Source organism: Zingiber officinale, chromosome 8B, assembly GCF_018446385.1.
Source record: "Zingiber officinale cultivar Zhangliang chromosome 8B, Zo_v1.1, whole genome shotgun sequence".
NCBI classification, from domain to species: Eukaryota; Viridiplantae; Streptophyta; class Magnoliopsida; order Zingiberales; family Zingiberaceae; genus Zingiber; species Zingiber officinale.
Genome location: NC_056001.1, coordinates 20,582,925 through 20,604,456, shown reverse-complemented (window position 1 = coordinate 20,604,456; position 21,532 = coordinate 20,582,925). Strand labels below are relative to the sequence as shown.

Below are 21,532 nucleotides of genomic sequence, written 5' to 3'. Positions count from 1 at the left end.
TTAAGAGGAAAGAGATGTGTAAAAAGAAAAGAGAAAAAAACATTTATGGCAAGTAGAAGAGAGAGTAAAATAAAAGATATAGGAAAAAGTAAATTTTACCAGATGGGTAAAAAAAAAAATTGCATCTTGGATCATCTCAAACCTCAATTGCACGATTTGAAAAATTATCAAAGTTAAAAGGATAGATAAATATTTAAAATTATTTTAAAAATATATTGAAAAGTTATTAAAGGTGAAATTAATATTTATCTTTAATATTTTTATGTTATTTTTTAAAACTATAAACTAAAAAGAAATTAAAAATCAAATAGGGCTTTGAATTGTTATTATTATTTAAATTTGATTACGCCCAATAAGAATATTGTGCATTAAAAAACATTGAATAACAATTGACTCTAACCTCGCACAAAGTCTGCATACGAGGATCCGCCCTAACTCCCTAAACGAATCAGAAAGATGCGGTCGGCAGCAACTCACAGTCAATATAAAGCCGACATTAGGTCTTTCTCGTATTTTATTCCGCCATCACCCTCCGTTCTTCTCCGCTCCCGGCCAAAGGTGAGGCTTAACGGGGACACCAAAAGGGCGATGCCTCCTCCCTCCTCCTCTTCTCCCGCATCTTCGCCCCTCCTCCCTCCGCCCCGCGAAGTGAAGTCCGAGAACAGCAGATCCCCGTTCAAGCTCACCGAATCCACCTTCTTGGCCTCACTCATGCCCAAGAAAGAGATCGGAGCCGATCGGTTTCTTGAAGCCCACCCTACGTACGATGGGAGGGGCGTCCTCGTCGCCATTTTTGGTGGGTTTTCTTTTGTTTCTTTTCGAGCAACCTGAGCGAATTAGATGCTGAAACTAAGTTATAGAAGTTACTTTTTCTGTCGGATGGTTATAAAGTGATTATCTGTTGGACCCCTTGACACCGAAGAACATCATGGAGTTGGTTCTCTCGCTTCATTTTTTGCAAGTTGGTCGGTGTGCCGTGTGCTCTGTAAATATGAGTTTCTATGTAAGCAGCATTTTAATATATATTGATATACTAGTTAATTTCTCTAATAACTCATACTAGTAGTTATTACTTGGTAATGGTAATATCCTAAGATATGTTTTTTAATGCTAGTAGTGAAGTATTAAATACCTATATACTATTAATTTTCATAAATATTTAATTTTCCTTTTTTTTTTTTTTTTTTTCCAAATTTGTCTTTCCTCAAAAATTGATGTTGATTGCACAGAAATGTTGATTTTCATTTCTGACTTAAGTTCTCAAATTTCAATCAATTTCATGCTGATCCCTATTAATTTCCTCTAACATCATATTTCTTAGAATAAATTGATAATCCAAGTTAATCTACATTAGGAATGGTGGATTTTGAGTATTATGACCTTAATATTATTTACTCATTTTGCTAATATAGTTAAAGATTAGTCCATCTCTCAATCTAGATGTGCTTCCTTTGTTACTTATCCCATGACACCCTCTTGGAGACAGTGTCATAATAGAAAATCAAGAGCCATGCCAACAATCATTAAATATGAAATTTTTATCAAACAATATATATTCATTTTTTTCCGTAGAAGATACAGAAAAACCATACAATACCAAAAAATATATAAGGTATCAATTAAAACCTAAATCCTAAATCAACATATTAAGGATCTCTGTGCAACTTTATATAATGGTTGAGAGCAACTATAAAACTACCTTTGCTTGCAAAATTGGGCCAAGATAAAGAAAAAAGTGAGCACAAATGGGTAAACATGAAAGATATACTTGATCTTGTACATTAGATAACTCACCTTTTATATTACATCTTCAAGTATATATATATATATATATATATATATATATATATATATTTTCAACTCTTATTTTCATTTCAGTTATTTATCATCAATTAAAGTAACCAACTGTTCCTCTTATTTATCACTATCTTTTATCACAAGTTAATATACTTTTAATTATCATCTTCTTGTCAATATTAATAAATCAACTATCAATAAAACTATCACCAATAATCCACTAAGAAGTGAATTTCTAGTGGGTGGTGTTAGGTCCTCAAAGCGTAATAATATCATTAGACATCTGGGTTAAAGCTCTCTCTGGGGATATAGAATGACATATGGCTCTCACACAAATAATTATTGACTAAGGGTGACCATTCACTACCACAATCATGGGTGTGGTTAGGTACTGTAGTATAAGGGTTGTCTCAAAGTTTTACGTTTTAGTATTTTTTTTATTATTTATAATCTTTATTATTTCACTTTAAGCTTTACATCCTGAAGAAAGAGGGAAAAGGAAACAAGAAAGATGAGGAGACTAAGAGGGAGGGGGAAGTTAGGGAGATCGACGGATGTTAGCAACACATGTGTGGCACTAGAGATGTTTGGTGGTGTCGGAGAAAAGCATGAGAGAGTAGAGATCAGGTTGGGAGGTGGTGCACTAGTGTTGGGTGAGGACATGTGGGAGAGAATAAAGAGGGCGAGAAATATATGTAACCCCCAATTCCTAAAAATTTCTCGTCATTCGTCCCTTCTTGACTAAATTGGACTATCTCCATATAGAAATTTGGTTTGACCGCAAGTCTCCCAAAATAAATCTAAGCTGATCCCGGTTTGAACCCTTGTGACTCTAATCTTTATGCTTATTCAAAGGATTCCATCCAGACACAATTTGACTTCAACTCGATGCCAAAAATACAATTTATCAGTTAAATCTAACTTGGTTGTATAAAAGTTTTATAACAATTTATGACACGGAAAAATTAAATTGGATAATTTTTTGGTGTCATTCCAACTCTATTGATACTCAGTGGCCATATGTTTCAGTCACCTCAATGAAGTTTGATGTTTTAATTTGTTTATAATAATACAGTAACCATCATTACACATTGTTCTGGTTTCTGGTTGTTGTGTTAGATCCTCCAAGTTTGATTTTGGTTGAACATTTACTTCTAGTGTTTGTCGATATATACTTTTATAGTTCAATATTTGGGATCTGAAATGATTGTTGCTCTATTTTTGTTATTAGTGTTGACACACTTGTTTTCTTGTATTACTGACACTTGTTTTCTTGTTTTATTGACACACTTGTTTTCTTGTAGTATTGACAAGTAGTTTCTAAATTTTATGTGATGATGGTTGTGCAGTTTTATCTTTTCATTAAGTGTAATTATTATCCGTATTGTCAAAATTTGCCCTTAAAATGAATGTTGTTGGTCGTTTTTCTTTCTTTCTGAGTGAATATAGGGACAAACTGTTGCATTGCATGTGCACAAATGTTTCATACGAGTAATTAAATGCTAGAGAAATTTCCACTATTGAAAAGTCAAACCTGTTTTTTTTATTTACATGAATTAACAAAATTGACTTGGTTTCTTTAGTAGGGCAAAGTGAATCAGTTATGTGATAATCAGTATCATTCACTGTATAATTTCTATAGCATAGGCAAAATGTTTTAGATTATGATGACACTTTAATTGCACGTTTCATTATTATTTATCTAGGTTTCTTCATTTGGATATTGAGGAATTATGATGTGTTAGTATTACAGATGGGGAGGGAACTATATTTTTTCCAGTACCAAATACATTGTTGTTTTTCTAACTTATTTTTAGAATGATTTTTTTTCTATGAAATGGTGGTTTGCTTTACTGATTATGAGTAATGGTTACTTACCAACCTGTAATATTTTGACAGATTCTGGTGTAGACCCAGCAGCTGCTGGTTTGCAGGTGACATCAGATGGAAAACCAAAGATCATTGACATACTTGACTGGTAATTTCAACATTTGGAAGTGCTTGATATGTGTTGCTAGCATTGACTGGAAATTTGTCTACAAATTCTTAGTTCATTTTCTATCATTTATTTATTGTATTTCAGCACTGGAAGTGGTGATGTCGACACCTCCAATGTGGTGAAAGCTGATGTCGATGGTTCATTTGTTGGGGCATCTGGTTAGTTTGCATTAGCCAGTTGGTTCTTTAACCATTTTTCTATTTGATACAATTTAGGAAATTAAAAAGCAATTTAAGTGAAGAAAGTTATTCTATTTTTACATATTTGTCTTTTCCTATTCGTATCCTTCTTTTTTGACTTCAGATAGAACTTGGTGTGTTAGGCACTTGTTAGTCCCACAAACTATAAAAGTTTGCAACAAATGGTCCATCTAGTACCAGGATTATAGAGTGGCAACGAGTCTTGTCTCTATTTTCATACTTCTACTTATGTGTATACTAGATGGTTATTTTTGTAGGTACCATTTGTGTTGTAATATCATTAGAGAGGCGATGATGCATATCCAAATTATATATAGTTTTGCATGTATATTTATTTATTAAAATAAAAAACAGTTGCTATAGATTGGCAGAATTGTAAAAATTGAAGAAAAACTAAGTAGCTGCAAAGAAGCTAAAATTCTAAAATTTAGCTGCACCTCCAAAATAATGCAATTATATTGAAACATAAAGGCCAGTAGCTTATGGTAGTTCTATGACTAAACCAGATTTCTGTTTTATTAGTTATATCTAAGACAATTTATTCAAAAGTTTAATAGTGGCTTTTTCAATAATTAGTAGTTTTAAGAATCCTGCATTATCTAAAAGGATCTCATGTACTTCAGAAAAGAAATGGTTATCTTAAGAGTGAATCCTTCTTTAGCACTATGTAGGAGCATGTAATGATAGGAGATCTGCTTCCTATTATTGTACTTATTTTTGGAAATATAGTAACATAGAAGAGTGAAGAGTAGGTAATTAAATTTAGTGGCTTGGTCCAATGTGAGCATGTAATGATAGTCATAGGAGATCTACTTTCAGTTATTGTTCTTGTGTCTGTGAAATATAGTAACATGGAAGAGCTAAAAATAACATGTAGGCCTCATGAAGCTCTAAAGCTGAATGCAGTTATGGCTCATGCTTCCTCTGGGATAATGTGGGTTAAACTCTTGTAGAGGAGTTTTGAGTCGCCTACTTTGGGCTAATGGTCACTTACTTTTAGCCAATTACGAATTGTGACAAACAGGCATGTATCTATGTTGCTAGTTATTATTATTTATGAGCTTACCAAGCATTTTGAGGTCAATTGCAATTTTATATGAGATGCATAGATGCGCAAGAAAAATCCCTGCTACTTTCAACTCAAAAGCTGAACTTGCAATTATTTTTGCCAAATCAATTAGTTTGATGCATATTTCTAACTTATGTACTAAGAGGAGTGTTGTAATAGTCACAATTTGAAATCTCATGCCGTGCCATGTGGCGCAATTGAGAGAGACCATTTTTTAAATTACCAACACTCTATATATGGAATAGAATTAAGTGAATAAACCCATTTGGACTCATCTCAACAATCTTTTTTCACATATTGAATCATATTGAGTACTGGATCAATATGTAACTATAAAATTTTAAAGTGGAAGGGAATTGAAGGAGTGTATTTAAATTTATTTCAGCATACTTCAGTACATGATGAAGCATATTAAGTGTAAGTATAGTACAGTGATTAAATGATACTACTTATGCGACAGATTAGTTGGTTAAATTTAACTTCATTTAGCATCATATCTTCGCAGTGAGGTCTCTTGACTCGTGCACTCAATCTTAAATAATAGAACTCTTTAATTTTACTTTTTTGTGTCTTCTTGGCTGCTTCTCTATATTTTCAAGCAAGTTGCTACATGCTAAATCACTAATAATTTTTATGGTCTTCATATTGTGCTTTAGATTTCTTTTCTTTTATTATCTTTTGTCTTATTTATTCATCTATTAACATCTAGGAAGACGTTTGGTTGTGAATCCTTCTTGGAAGAATCCATCTCAGGAATGGCATGTTGGAGCCAGATTAATTTACGAGTTGTTCACCAGCACACTTTGTTCACGGTTAAAGGTGTATCTTCCTACTTGTGTCTACATTTTTCATATTATACTTGTATATTTTTGTTTACTTGTTGGCCTTCCACATATAACACAGAAAGAAAGAAAGAAGAAATGGGACGAAAAGAATCAGGAAGCAATTTCAGAGGCTTTAAGGCAGCTGAATGAGTTTGAGAAGGTCTTAATAACAATAGTTAGCAAATGCTCAATTATCTCTATCTGCTATTTCCTATCTATCTATCTTAAGTTAAATGGTAAATTTTCTCCACTGTCTGCATTAACTGTTTCATTCAGTTTGTCATCTACTTTTTGGTGTTCAGTAAGATTCCTTAAGGTTTGTGTTATTTTACATGGTACTCTGACACAATGTCTTCTATTCATTGTTAGCCATTTTCTCACTTTCCATTTTTTGTTGAATGTGCTTCATGAAACATTACTTTTGTGTTGAGTATCTTTTGAAACATGACATCATTTATTGCAGTAATAATAGATCTTAAGCACACTCACTTTCCAAGACATTCATCCATCCCATTCCTCCATTTGGTTCGATGGCAGATAACATTCCAACATTTATTTTCCTAGAGTTGACCAATCCACAAGTTAAAAGATAAATGACAGAAAAAATCATGTGGAGTTGTAGTTCACTGGTTCATATTCTGTATTTAGTCAAATAGTTAAATTACCAAATTTGGAATCTCTTAAACAGTTAAGCTAATATTTATAATTTTCAAGATGTGAGGTCATTCATAACCCTTCGAAGGGTCACTCTGTATTGTAATTTTAATTTGTTTTTCATCTTTTGATCTGTTTTTGTTCAATTTATGGAGTGGGCAAAGTGAAGTTCGTTGAAGTACTGATTGTACATTTTTTTTTAAAAATTGTTTCTCTATTTGCTCTAGATTTTTTTTTAATTGTGTAATGGTCCATGAGTGGATATAAAAATCATATTTTTATGCATTTGTGCAGAAGCATGTAAAATTAGAAGATTTGACGTTAAAGAAGGCTCATGAGGATCTTCAGAATAGACTTGATTTTCTGAGGAAGCAAGCTGAAGTAGGAAAGCTTACTTTGTTATTATAATTAACTTTCTTATTCTCCATAGTGATTTAAGGTACTTTCTCGTGTTTCAATGTTAGAGCTATGATGACAAAGGGCCAATTATCGATGTTGTTGCCTGGAATGATGGTGATTTTTGGAGGGTGGCTGTGGACACACAGAGCCTAGAGGATACTCCTGATAAAGGGAAACTTGCTGATTTTATTCCTTTGACAAATTATAGGTTTGTTCAATTTGTCAGTGCTGACTTGTTTTCAGTTGCTAATGTTTCTACTTATGATACTGTATGGCCTTTTGTTTTACTTTAGAGTATGAATGTTTTGCTAAATCAAGAGCAAGAAATACTAGTTTTTTGCTTGTATGAGAGTCAACTGACACATTTTTTGTTGCATTTTCATTGATAATATCTAAGATGATAGTATCTAAGATTGGAGATGATAGTATCTAAGATGAATAGATGGTCATGATAGTATCTAAGATGAACTTTACTGTCATTTTTTTTTGCTTGAGCTTCAGGATTATCTGGATTCTCAGCTACTGAAAGCCTTCCTACCAAGTTTGCCACAAAACATGATTTGGTTTTCTAATTGTAATTATATATTTTACTTCATATTTATCATACTATTATTATTATTTTAAGAATAGCTATATTTTTACAAATCCATCCATACTATGAACTTTTTCAGATTAGGTTCACTTGAGCCTAAGGCCCATCTATTCCATTTTCATTCCCATTTAGCAAACAATTCCTTTTTCTTCTAGCTTTGCCTGATGATATCTATTCATTGTTCTTTCTTCTTTTGGGAGTGTTATTGTTTTTTGACATGCTCGATGGTTATCCAATTGGGAACTAAATGTGCAGGACCGAACGGAAATTTGGTATCTTCAGTAAGCTGGACGCTTGTTCCTTTGTCACAAATGTTTATGATGATGGTAATCTCATAAGTATAGTAACAGATTGCTCGCCCCATGGTACACATGTTGCTGGCATTGCAACAGCCTACCATCCTGAGGTGTCATACATTTTTAAATAAATATAATACTGTGGTTATTTTCTTCAATTAGTTTTTGTTTTCATCATGCATTTGTCATCTAGGAACCATTGCTGAATGGAGTTGCTCCTGGAGCCCAATTGATATCATGCAAGATTGGAGATACACGCCTAGGCTCCATGGAAACAGGAACTGGTCTTACTCGAGCATTAATAGCTGCAGTTGAGGTTGGCTTAATTTTTAGACATGTAGTCAAATTTATTCTGGTGATCACCCCTGAAGTTACAAGTTATCCGATCCAAGTAGAATCTTTGAACTAAGGTCTTTCTAACCCACTTAAATTAAAATTAAGTCAAGTTTTGATAGCTGTGATTACTTGAGATTTCCCCCCTTTGATTTACTGTGATTTTAGATTTAGTAAGAAATTTTGGTTGATATTTTTTTGTAGTCGTACCATTCTTATTGAATCAAAGTGGCGTTTAACATGAGTGAAGCACTCTCATTCTTATTGCAATGACAGTACTGTTCCAAGTGCAGTTGATATCATCAGCATGGTTTATATGTATTATCATTTGCCTATTGATATCGATACTTACATTAAAACAAGTGGAAAGGGAAGACGAGAAACACCAATAGATGGTATGAATTGGGACAACAGGATTCTCTTCCATGATTCACTCTTTGATTCCATCTGCTGATCATAAGGAGTAGACGAAAGTTAAAGAGAGAGGGGAGGAGAAGACAAGATGTACCAACCTAGAGATCTAGAATAGCAAAGAGAAATGATATTAGAAACCAACAATAGCAAAGAGGAGTGACACTCTCAGTTTTAATTGTGCTATCTTAAGTTGACTTCTTAGTGGTTAGTTAAGATATCTGTGAATGTGAATACATAGATGTTCTTAATACATATATGGATTTAGGAAAATTATGAAATCTATCAAAATATGATATTGCAAGAACCAATGCTACTATCCAATGCACAATTTTCATTTTGGTATTAGGAAAACATACACATTGGGTGCTCATTGCGTTTATGCTTGTTGCCCACATCAATTAGTTTTGCAATAGTTATTGGCGTATATTTGGAGGTAAACAAGCTATATGGAAGAGGATTATAGATTATTTTATTTTTTCATTCAAACAAATTTCTAAATATGCATTAAATCACCCTGAAGTGTGTTGAGAGTAAACATGACATGGTACCAAAATTATGTCATTATGCTCTAAGATCAAATTCAATAATGAAAAATACGATTAAGGCTTATTGTCTATAATGGAATCCCGTTGAAGAGAAAGAATTATTAAGGAATGCTTTATATCAACATGGATGTGCAAGATTTAGCATATCAATAATTATCATTCTAATAACATCAATTTTTCTTAACTTCTTTGATCGGATTGATCTTGACCATTTGATTTTTTTAGTCAACCAAGGTGGCTTGGTTTACCATTTTTTGTTTGTCAATTGACACTATTAGCACGGTCAACTCCCGGCTTGAAATCTCATGTGATGCTAGAGTTTTGATCTCAAACCGAGCAATATGATTTTGGCATAGTGTGGTGTTGATACTTGGCACGCAAAGATACATGCCTATTCGTGAAGATGAATTCAAAGTAGCGTTAATCTTAGAATCCTCATTCACTTATCGTATTTACTTTTAAGCATAAATTTGTAGCAATTAGAAAGTATTTGAATTAAACTATCATAGTAATAAAAAGGGCAGTCCGATGCACGAAGTAGCTTTTGCCAATTTTGGGTCTCGTGGAAGAGTTAGACCACATTGGGTCTATTGTACGTAGCCTTACCTTGCATTGCAAGAGGCTATTTGATTAACATATCATAGCAATAAGACAAAATATTACTAGTGTTTGCACTATTGTACTATTGATTGTACTTTGCTAATATTAAATTGCTTTCACGCATAGAACATTAGTAAAATTTAAAGTATAGCTCCTTTCTAGAGTTTTAATCCCAACAATCGCAGAATATGGTCCTAACCAAGGTTTAAAATCTCGACCCGTACTGCGATTTTGGTCCTACACCGGAACGATACAGTTTTGGTATCGTATCGTGCCGTGCCGATACGTTTTTGATATGTTTTATTTAAACTTGAAATAATCTTCTAATAATAATAATTCAACTATCTCAATTTAGAATGATCAGAGGTGCACAAGATTAAGTGTTTTATTAGGAATAAAAAACTTGACAAACCTTTATCAAAATTTCTTAAAATAAATGACATATAATATTTCCTAAGCAAATTAATAAAGACATTCTAAGATAAAAATATATGTTTCATATATTAAGGAAATAATAATTCTAAAAGTAAAAAAACTAAATATCTTAATATTCATGGATCTAAATTTTAAATTGATTCTATATTTTTTTCTATAATAGTTATATAAACATTAAAAAATGCTACGTTATGTATAATAATTATATAAATTAACTATTTTTTAATTTAGATTAATTATTATTTTAAATAATATATATTTAAAATGATAAAACAATAGAATATTAATTAAATAGTAAAATGGGAAAACGTAAAATAATTAAAAAATATCAGAATATTTATCTGATTTATTAGAATTTTTATTTTTTTTAAAGATTTTTAAAATAAAATTTAAATTAGTAAAATTAATTTTCAGAATATTAATTAATAAAATTTATTATTATTTTTTTTAAATTTTAAATATATTTATATTTTATTGAGATAATTTAATTAGGCTTTATAAAAGTCCCTTTGAAATATCACACTTAGGAAATGTTTGAATAAATTAAATCAAAATATTTAATTTTTAACTTGAACGCCCCTAAATTAGCGAAATTCGCGAAGATGCTCCTCCGGCGACGTCGGAGATCCGCGGGGATGCCTCTGGGCCCACCGGAGGAGTCATAGGACTCCTCCGGTGCCGCTGGAGGAGGCGTCCTGCGACTCCTCCAGTGCCGCCAGAGGCCTCCCGCGACTCCTTCGGTGCCGCCAGAGGCCTCCCGCAACTCCTCTAGCGGCGCTGGTTGCGATGGAATCGCGATACACCTTCTGTCACGTGACGAAGAGCGTGTGCGATTGTCGAGCAACAACGAGCACGCGCGATTGTTGTGCGCGCGATTCCTTTGTCGCGTGTACGCGATGACGAAATTGTCACTAGATTAGTGCCGGTTTCGTTGCGATATCGTTATGCTCGGCACGGAACGAAATTTTCAACCATGGTCCTAACATCATGTTTTGTTGACAGTTGATACTCTTCAATATTGAGATGAAAAATGTTGTTTTACTTTTACTCTTTTAATACCCTTTAACTTAGCTTGCCCATTTGTAAAAACAAAACTATAACTATGACTTCAATTACTTGAATTTATTTATCTTGATGTGTGTTGAAACTTGAAACATGCCAAGTGTTGGGAAGATACGATAAGCATTTCCATGATTAACATGGATGACACGAGAGATATTACTTGACCTGATCATACCAAATTTTGATAATTTTCCTGTGTGAGTACATGACTACCATTGTACAAGATCCTCAACATTGGGTTAGATTATGCTTAATCCATGAAGATCCCATTAAGTTATATTTTAATAAAATTTCCTTTGTTTATGGATATTTGCATGTCATCCCCTTATGCTCACCAAAAGCAATGATTAGCTTTGCACTTGCATAATGTGCGTGAGAAGGACTTTGCATTTTATCACTTCACTTTGTTGTTTGGCTCACCATGTTATGACAAATTTCCTATTTGGGTTAGTTTTTGCTAGTGACGCATACGGTAAATCACACTGCTCCATCCACCACTTGGGAATAGTATAAGGAAATCACTCTTCATTTTCATTCTTATCTTTTATTTGTTCTTTTGCAATGTTTCTGTAGACATTTGATTATTTAGTCAACAAATTCTCTTACATCAAGGAAATGGTTGCTCTTTCTGTGTGAACCTAACCCATCACCATGCATGGGGATATGATTTATAGGACTAGTATGAGGAAATCACTCTTCATTTCCATTCCCTATCTGTTACTTGTTCTTTTGCAATGTTATTGTAGACATTTTTGATTATTTATCCAATAGATTCTCTATCTAAGACTTGTGAGACAGTGAAAAATTGATTGTTTTTGCTGAATGAACCTACACAATTAGTCATGGGCTATTTGAAACAATAATGACCCGGCAAGTGGTAGTACCACTAACGGGACAACATGAAATCAATGGAAGCAGAAAAGAAATGTGAAGAAATTTGTGTATATCTCATTGAAAGATGATACAAATATATACACAACTCTATAATGTATAATCTACCTTAGGAAAAAATTCCTATAATTAAGCCAAATAATTACATCATACCTTATTTGAAAGATTATGATTTTTATTCCTTATTTTACGTAATCCTTATCATCTCTTTCTGATATTATCTTTATTCCTTATTTTCCATGATAACTTTCCAACACTCCCCCTCAAGTTGGTGAATGGATATCAATCATTCCTAACTTGGATACATTTTCTTCAGCAACGGTTTAGTAAGAAGGTCAACATCTTGTGATTTTGAAGGCACACCCATGTTCAGTCTCAGATTTTATAAAGTTTCTGTCGATACAAACATGCTTTATCTGATCATGTTGAATAGGATTGTGAACCACTGCTATAGTTGATTTACTATCACTATACAATTTCATTGTCTTCAAATTGAACATGTAGATCTGACAATATTATCACTTTTCTTGAGAAGTATACCTTTTCCTGGAGTCTCTTCAAATATTGAAGAATCTGGTCGATTGCAATTTGATGTCTTAGAGTGGGGGCGTGGATAAATTGACTAACTATGATAGCACTATAGGCAATATTAGGCCTAGTAAGTGATAGATGGATTAGTTTTCCAACAAGACCTTGATACCCAGCATCATCTTTTTTATTTTGTTGCCTCAATTTTTTTTTTTTTTTCCATTCGAGCACTTGCTGGATGAGAACCAAGTTTTCCTATTTCCTTTAATAGATCGATTGTATATTTCCTTTGTGAAATGAAAATCCCAGTTTTGTTTATAGCTATTTCCATTCCAAGGAAATATTGAAGCCTTCCAAGGTCTTTTACCTTGAATTCAGATTGTAGCAGCCTTTTGAGGTTTGCAATCTCATCATTGTCATCCCTTGCGATCACCATATTATCAACATACATAATCAAAATAAATTTCTTTCCATTCATTGACTGTTTGACGAAGAGAGAATGATCCGCTTGACTTTGTGTATACCCAAAGCTTTTCATGATAGTGCTGAATCGAGTGAACCACACCCTAGGAGATTGTTTTAATCTGTATAGGGACTTTTTCAACTTGCAAACTCTTGATGTTTCCTTGGTCTTCATCATTAAGAGTCCCATTTAGAAATGCATTTTAAACATCTAATTGATGCAATTCCCAATCTAAGTTTGCTGCAATGGATGGAAGCACCCTTATAAAATTTAACTTTGCAACGGGTGCAAATGTTTCCTCGTAGCTTATATGTTTGTGTGTATCCCTGAGCCACCAAACGTGCTTTGTATCTGTCTATCTTGCCTTCCAGCTTCATTTTGATAGAAAAAAATCCATTTACAACCTACTATCTTCTTTCCTTTGTTCAGATTTACTATTTCCCAAGTGTCATTATCATTCAGTGCTTTCATTTCTTTAAAAATAGCATCCCTCCACTTTGAATTTTTTAAGGCATCGTATATATTTGCAGGAATCTCCACGTGATCAAGTTGAGTGATTAATGCCTTGCGATTGTTACACAACCGATCATAAGATACGTGCCTCTCAATTGGATGATGAGTACATACCCGTGTCCCATTCCTTAGAGCAATGGGAATGTCTAGATCATCTATAGGAACATTTCCTTGTGAATCTTGTTGTGGATCCACTATCATTTCTGATGATTGTACCTGCTAAGTAATTTGAGGCCTCCTTGAATAAATAATTGGTTCATTTTGTTGTTGTAATGATGACAAAGGTTCTTGACTAATTTATGTGATTACCTCATGTGATGATGTTGGTGGGAGAGTCCCAATGAGTAAGGATGACACAGGTAAAGAAATTGAAGGATCCTAATGATTAGCTTCCCTTGAATTCTCCTCTCGAAGATAAGCATTGGAATAGGACTCATCCTCTAAGAATGTAACATAATAGGACACATAATTTTCTTGTGATAGGATTGTAGCACTTGTATCCTTTTTGAGTGGGTGAGTAGCCAATGAATATGCATTTGATGGCTTTTGGGTCAAGATTCCCACATGCAGGACTGTTGTCATGTACAAACACTAGACACCCAAATACTTTTAGTGGGAGAGAGTTAAAATGAGGGATATAAGGGAATCTGTGTAGCATGGATACGGGTACGGGTATCGTATCGGACACGACACGGATACGGCGATACGAAATTTTTTGAAAATATAAGACACGATACGGCGATTATTAAAATATATAAATATTATATATATATATATATATAATATAAAAAATTAAAAATCCTACAATAGAAACCACATTACATCAATCATAATATCCATTACAAACAAAAAGTAAACATAACAAAATACAAAACACCAAATCCATCTTAAACAAGTAACAAAATCAAACATCCATATTTGTATCATCATCAACACCACCTTCGTCAGTAAACAAGACCGACTCCAACTCAGGTTCATCAAGAGACAAATTGGCAATTTCAAGGATAGAAGCACCCTCCATGTCCATAGAATCAAATCCATCTGCTCTAACATCCCACATCTTACTTTCTCCTTCACTATAATGTGGACTCCTCCTAGATAAAAGACGAAGATTATAGTGAACATACACCAAATCTTCCGCTCTTTGTGGTGTTATCTTGTTCCTCTTCAATGAGTATATGAAACTGTAGGTGCTCCAATTTCTCTCACAACAAGAAGAAGAAGATGGTTGTCCAAGTAGCTTTAAAGCTAAACTTTGAAGAGTTGGTGCAGAAGCACCATGGATAACCCACCACTTAGTTGGAGACATTAAACCTCGATCACGCATTGCATCATTATCAGAAAAATCATCAATGGCAGCTGAAAAAGAGGCAAACTCCTCATTGACACTTCTTCGTTCGGATGAATTGGAGTAATATCTTTCAATGCACTTTTTCCTTTCCCTTGAAACTTCGATGTCCCTATGAGGAGGAAGACGATTGGGAGATTCTTGGAGCCACTCATGGCTATAATACCTATATAAAAAGATTGATAGTTTAACATCATTCACAAACTAATATTTCTAATTTGCTAAAACTTAGAAAGTTAAAATTTTTTAGAGTTTTACCTTGGATTCAAATAATGCGCCAAACAATGTAGAGGTGTATTGCTTTTATTCCATCGCTCCACCAGAATATTATGAACAACCTCATAAAACTTTGAATCTTCACTATGAGCCCCCTTTGAGATAGCAACTCTCATTTTCTCTATCATTTCATTCCACCACTCATAGACTAAATGAAGACAAGGTTGATCAGTGTCTACTTTCCTTAGCATCTCATAAATCGGACTTGTGAAAGCAAGTATATAATCAATCTTTTCCCAAAATTGATCATCCAATATCTTGTATTTCACTACTCTAGCCTTCACTACATCATCCTCCTTGTACACATCCCATCTTTCACTAATCACCATGTTTTCAAGACATTTCTTGATTTGTCTGAACCTTTTAAGCATAATGATCGTGGAAGCAAATCGAATATCTGCAAGTGATAGCATCTTCAAGTTTGAGTTATCGTTGAACATCGATAGTCTCATATTGTGATTCAGGATAAAATTCTTGATCAATGAAGCATCATTTGCTACTTCTGCTATCCACTTGCACTCATCAAAGGCTTCTTTGTTTTGTAGAGAGTCAGTTGGTGCACAAATATTCTTCAAAGCAAGATTCAATGTGTGCACAACACAAGGAGTCCAAAATATGTGTGGATACTTTGCCTCAACGAGTAACCCAGCAGCTTTGCAAACAGGAGCATTATCGGTGACTACTTGGACAACATTCTGATGTCCCACTTCATTTATAACATTAATGAGCAACTTAGAGATGAAAATTTTATCCTTGTACTGGCCTTCACAATTTATAGCCTTCAAAAACATAGGACCACTTTCACATACGGCTATGATATTAATTAGCGGTCTTCTTTGCACATCCGACCACCCATCACTACAAATACTAACCCCCTTTTGTTTCCAAGCAGTTTTTGTTGGCTCCAACAACTTTTCAATATGAGCTTTTTCTTTTTGTAGAAGTGAAGTTCTCAATAAATTGTATCCAGGTGGAAGATAACCCGGAATCGTTCGTTGAGTAGCCAAACTGAAAGCACGAACATAATGAGGATTCCTAGCAATATTGAAAGATAATCCCCCAGTGTAAAAGAGCCTTGCAATTTCAGAGTGGAGCTCATCTCTAGCATTCAAGTTAAAAGCTTTTTCAAGAGGGCCAAGTTGTCCTTTCCTCTTCTTTGTTAGAGTTGGATCATCATTTTGCAAAGGACCAGGACCACTAAATGATGATTTTGAAGCCATGTTTGATGATACAGATGACGAAGGCAACGAAACTTCTTTTGGTTTAGAATTCTTCTTTCTCAATTCTGCATCATCCACAAGTTGTTGCATGCGCTTCATTTGATCCATTGTAACAGCTGTACAACCAGCAATTCCAGCCCCTTTTTGTTTTAACAGATGTGCTTTCACCCTCGAATATGATCCTTTGCACACTTTAGTACATATATTACATGACCAAGTGACATTTCCTCCTCCAACTCCCTTTTCCACCTTGGTTACAAATTTCCACAGAGGAGAATAATCATCAATATCCTCCTGTCCACTCTCATTTTGAAAACTTTCCATAGCAAATAGGCTGGAGAAATAACATAAACATATTGATCAATAGACTTTCCAGTTTCCAACAAATTAAAAAAGTGTTGTTCTATGGACTGGACCATTGCACTATTTGCACACTGTACAGGAAGCCCTAACCAAAATGTGCAGTGCAACTGAAATGTGCAGTGTTAAAACTGCTATGAGAAAGGTCTCATGGATGTGCAGTTCGGCAGTTCCTTTCTTTCAGATGAAAGAAAAGCGAAAAAACAAAAAAACAACTTCAGAACCGTGATTTCAGAAGAAAAAATAGAAAGGGAAACTTGCCAGAAAATAGAGGGCGGCAGCGAGTACGGCGAGCACGGCGAGCAGATCAGTGGCGAGGTGAGCAGAATAATGGCGACTCTGGCGAGGCGAGCAGAGCAGGCGAAGCGAGGCGAGAAGAGAAGCGGCGAGAGCAGAGCAGCGGCGAAGGTTTGCACGAGCAGCGGGGAAGGTTTGCAGCGAGCACCGGCGAAGGCTTGCACTTTGCAGCGAGGCGGCGAACTGGCGAAGGTTTGCAGCAAGGCGGCGAACGGGCGAAGGTTTGCGGCGGCGAACGGGCGAAGGTTTGCAGCGGCGAGAGTCGGGAGGAAATAATCGGGAGCAATACAAAACCAAAGGAATTTAGGGTTTTGTTATGTCAAATTCATTTTAATTTATTTATTAATCAATCCTTAGAAATTTATTATTTTTCAATTTGAGCCTTATAATTTTTAGGTTTTTTACATTTGAGCCCAAATATATCCGAAAACGTGTCCCATCCGTGTCCTAGCCGTATCCTAACCGTATCCGGCTGGTCAAACTCTAAAAAAGTCAATGACACGGATTTTGCCGTATCCGACACGCGTATTTGCGTGTCGTGTCCGTATCCGTGTCGTGTCCGATACTTGAAAAAAAAAAAATCTGCAGTGTCCGTGCAACATAGAAGGGAATTCTTTTTTTGAGACAATTGATTGGTGTTCTAAATTTAAGGACTTTTTTGGAAGCCTATTGATGAGATTGAATCATCCCAAAAGTGATGAGAGACAGAATTGGTGAGCATGAGAGATCTTGCCACTTCTAATGGATGACGATTTTTTTGTTATACAATCCCATTCTGTTGAGGTGTAGATAGACATGAGCTTTGATGAAAATTGCCCTTTTGAAGAAGATAATCCCTAAGCTTGTAAGCAAAGCATTCTCCCCCATTATATGTGCGGACTATGTGGATGTTACATTGGAATAAATTCCTCATCATTTTATGAAATTCTGGAAACACATATTCGACATCAAATTTATGTTATAGAGCAAACAGGTACGAGTATGGTCATCTATGAATGTGATGAACCATCTCTTGCCTGTTAAATTCCCCACCCTAGCTGCCCCCCAAATATCACTGTGAATTAGGTGAAATGGTTTATAAGATTGATAATTGTGCATTGGATAATTTTTTCTAGTTTGCTTAGCAAGGACGCATGACTCATAGTGAAAAAAAGATGGATCATTATTAAGGAATAATTTTGGATACAAGTGCTTCAATTATTGAAAACTTGAATGTCCTAAACGTCTATGCGAGTACCTCCAAATTTATTGAACTAAACACAGAGAGAGTAATTGTTGGCTTCAGTTGTAGGGAAGAACTAGTGAGATAGTAGAGACCTCCTCGTTCTTCAGTATTGCCAATCATCTTCCTCGAAGACGAATCATGAAATACACAATGATCATAAAGAAATGTTACTTTATAGGCTTGATCCTTAGTTATTTTGCTAACAGATAAGAGACTGTATTTTAAAGTTGGAACATGCAAGATAGATTTCAATTGAAATCCTTGAACAAAAACATCTCCAATCCCTGCCACCCTAATTGTATTTCCATTTGCCACTGAAACTTTCACTTCATCGGTGCGTATTTTGTAATTTGAAAAAACTATGCATTTCCCGTCATGTGATCAGATGCACCGGTTTCAACAATCCATTTATCTTTATCATTCCTTTGTGATAATAAGGTTGATGAGATATTACCTCGTCGGGTAATTGCAGCCTTAGGCGTGGAGTCCAAAATTTTAGGATTTTGATTTTTGTGGAATATGGACTTCAAAATCTCCATTTGTTCATGAGTAAAAGTTGCGGGAGGATTCTTCTTTGGCTTAATGGATTCAACTATGTGAGTTGATGGTTTTCCTATCCTTTGATTCTGCGGCTTCCAATCTGGTGGTTTTCCATGAATGTCCTAACAAGTTTCGTTGGTGTGATTTGGCTTCCCATAATGCTCACACTGTAGTTTATTTTCTCTCCGTTTATGAAATTGTGGTCGAGTGGCTGCCAAGGCAGATCCTTGCAGTTTCTCTCTGCGACGTTAAGAGTGGAAGGAAGAGGTTTGACTCCCAGAATGCAATCTTGCACATCATCCAAGTCTTTGTTGAGGCCTTAAAGAAAGTTGAATATCCGATCTTTTTCAAGGGCCTTGTTATACTTATACAACATTCCATCTTCAGCACACTTCCATGGGATTGTATAAAAAAGATCCATTTCTTGCCATAGATCAATCAGCTGGTTGTAATACTCAGTCACTACATTGATCCTTGCTTCATGTTCCGTCGATTTGATCAGATTTCAAAACTTTGAGCATTCTTGTAGAATAGGTAAGTCCTTCTAATTTGAGGCTCCATTGAATTAATCAACCAAGCCATAACAATGGAATTTTCAGCTTCCCATGTGTTGTACGTTGCATTGTTGTTGGTATTGGTGTTTCACCAGTTAGATAACCCATTTTTCCTTTTCCTCGAATCATCAAAAGCACGGATTGAACCCATTCTATGAAATTTGACCCATTCAATTTCTGTTGGGTAATTTGCAGAAAATGATTCATACTCGAAGCTGCGACAATGGTTCCAAGAGAATTTGACTAATCCATGGTCGAACTTTTGGTGTGATCGGGATCTTGCTTTGATACCATGAAATCAATAGAAGTAGAAAAGAATTATGAAGAAATCTGTGTATATCTCATTGAAGATGATACAAATATATACACAACTCTATGATCTCTACCTTAGGAAAAAATTCCGATAATTAACCTAAATAATTACATCATACCTAATTTGAAAGATTATGATTTTTATTCCTTATTTTATGTAATCCTTATCATCTCTTTCCGATATTATTTTTATTCCTTATTTTATGTAATCCTTATCATCTCTTTCCGATATTATTTTTATTCCTTATTTTCCATGATCTCTTTCCAACACAACATTGGTGAGTAGTGGTGATTGCTTGTTTGAAAAGGAAATCAGGGAAGGGTTTTTGACCAACATCATCTACTGATGAAATTTGCACATTGGAAGCAACAACAATACAACAAGATTCAACATTAGAAACAATATGAGCATGTTTCTTCCTCTTGGAAAGTAGGATGGACTTGCTGGTTGAGTGTGGATTGGGTCTCATCTTGGATGTTTATCTGTCATGAAGATTTGGATGCATGGGATGTGCTGAGCCTTGATACAAGCAACCTAGTGAAGACATCAAGAATCTCTTTAATGCTTGTTGGAAGATATTACTGATTAAGGCTAGATTAACATTGCTTTGGTGCTTCTTGTAAGAAAAAGACAAAGATCATGCTTATAATTTTGCCTAGCACCATTGCTAATCAAGGTTCCAAATCTTGAGTTGTGTCAAAATTTTGGTCTTTAGTTGGAATGATACAATTTCGGTATCATGCCATGCCATATTGTCCTGTAGTAATATGGTTTTGTGACTTATTTACTTTGAAATATAAATCTATACATTTATATTAATATTTAAGAGCAATAAATTTCAAATTGTTAAAAGCATCTTGTATGAAAATTGATATGTTAAATATTTATATTAATCTTATTAAACTTAGTATAACTTTTATAAGTTATTACTTATGATTAATTATATACTTATAATTATTTTTTGACATCTATCTACTTATAATTATGATGAATTATTTATTAATAACTATTTACTTGTAATTATGATTAATTATAAGTAAATAATTAATTATAATATAATTTATAATAAATTATAAATAATAGAAATTAATTAATATATTATATCTATTAATTAGCTGTCTAATAAAAGACTATCTTATATGGGAAAAAGAACGTAACTTCCCTCTAAGCCCTAACCTCACACTTGTTTGCTTCTTGCTATTGATAAATCACAACTCCAACAAGGTCCATGATTTGGAGAAATTATCCCTTCGGCATCCTTATCTCACTCCATCAATGTCCTTCAATTCTACTACTCTTTTATAGTATCTCCATTCTCTTCCCCTCCCTATCACTGACATAATTTTTTTTGACCACATACTTTCATGAGATTTAAGAGGGATGTTTATGAATATTAGGATGATCTAAAGCTGAAGATGCAGACAAATCTTTCTCATGAATGAATTTTATCCCTCGAGGAAAGTTGACTTTATTAGGGCAGCACAATTTATTATTGTAAAAAATTCTAGAAGCACTTTTTCTTGCAGAACAGTTATGAGGTGGACTTTAGAAATGCTAATTGATCTAAACTATTCATGACCTGGAATATGTGGACCTTGATCCCTTTTAGTACGAGATATAGAAGATACATAGGTAGGTTACTAGTAGTCTGAAATACGTATATATTTACTTTATATATATATATATATATATATTAGAAAAAACATGAGGCCACTTGTTTTGCCTATGCTAGGTTCTGCTCTAACCAATTAAATGTAGACCAGACATGCTGTATTGACACCCCTA

At 34.3% G+C, this 21,532-nt stretch overlaps 1 protein-coding gene across 2 annotated transcripts in view; it reads left to right on the top strand.

The window, feature by feature from the left end:
* The first annotated feature begins 441 nt into the window (after positions 1–441).
* The window catches only part of LOC122014734 (tripeptidyl-peptidase 2-like), a 76,430-nt gene continuing 55,339 nt past the window's right edge, over positions 442–21,532 (top strand). For both annotated transcript variants that reach the window (XM_042571125.1, XM_042571124.1), the window contains exons 1-9: positions 442–796; positions 3,697–3,775; positions 3,881–3,954; positions 5,775–5,884; positions 5,969–6,049; positions 6,838–6,924; positions 7,008–7,150; positions 7,790–7,940; positions 8,024–8,146. In XM_042571125.1, the coding sequence (XP_042427059.1) occupies positions 457–796; positions 3,697–3,775; positions 3,881–3,954; positions 5,775–5,884; positions 5,969–6,049; positions 6,838–6,924; positions 7,008–7,150; positions 7,790–7,940; positions 8,024–8,146 (1,188 nt within the window). In that variant the 5' untranslated portion in view covers positions 442–456. The remainder of the gene's footprint in view (positions 797–3,696; positions 3,776–3,880; positions 3,955–5,774; positions 5,885–5,968; positions 6,050–6,837; positions 6,925–7,007; positions 7,151–7,789; positions 7,941–8,023; positions 8,147–21,532) is intronic.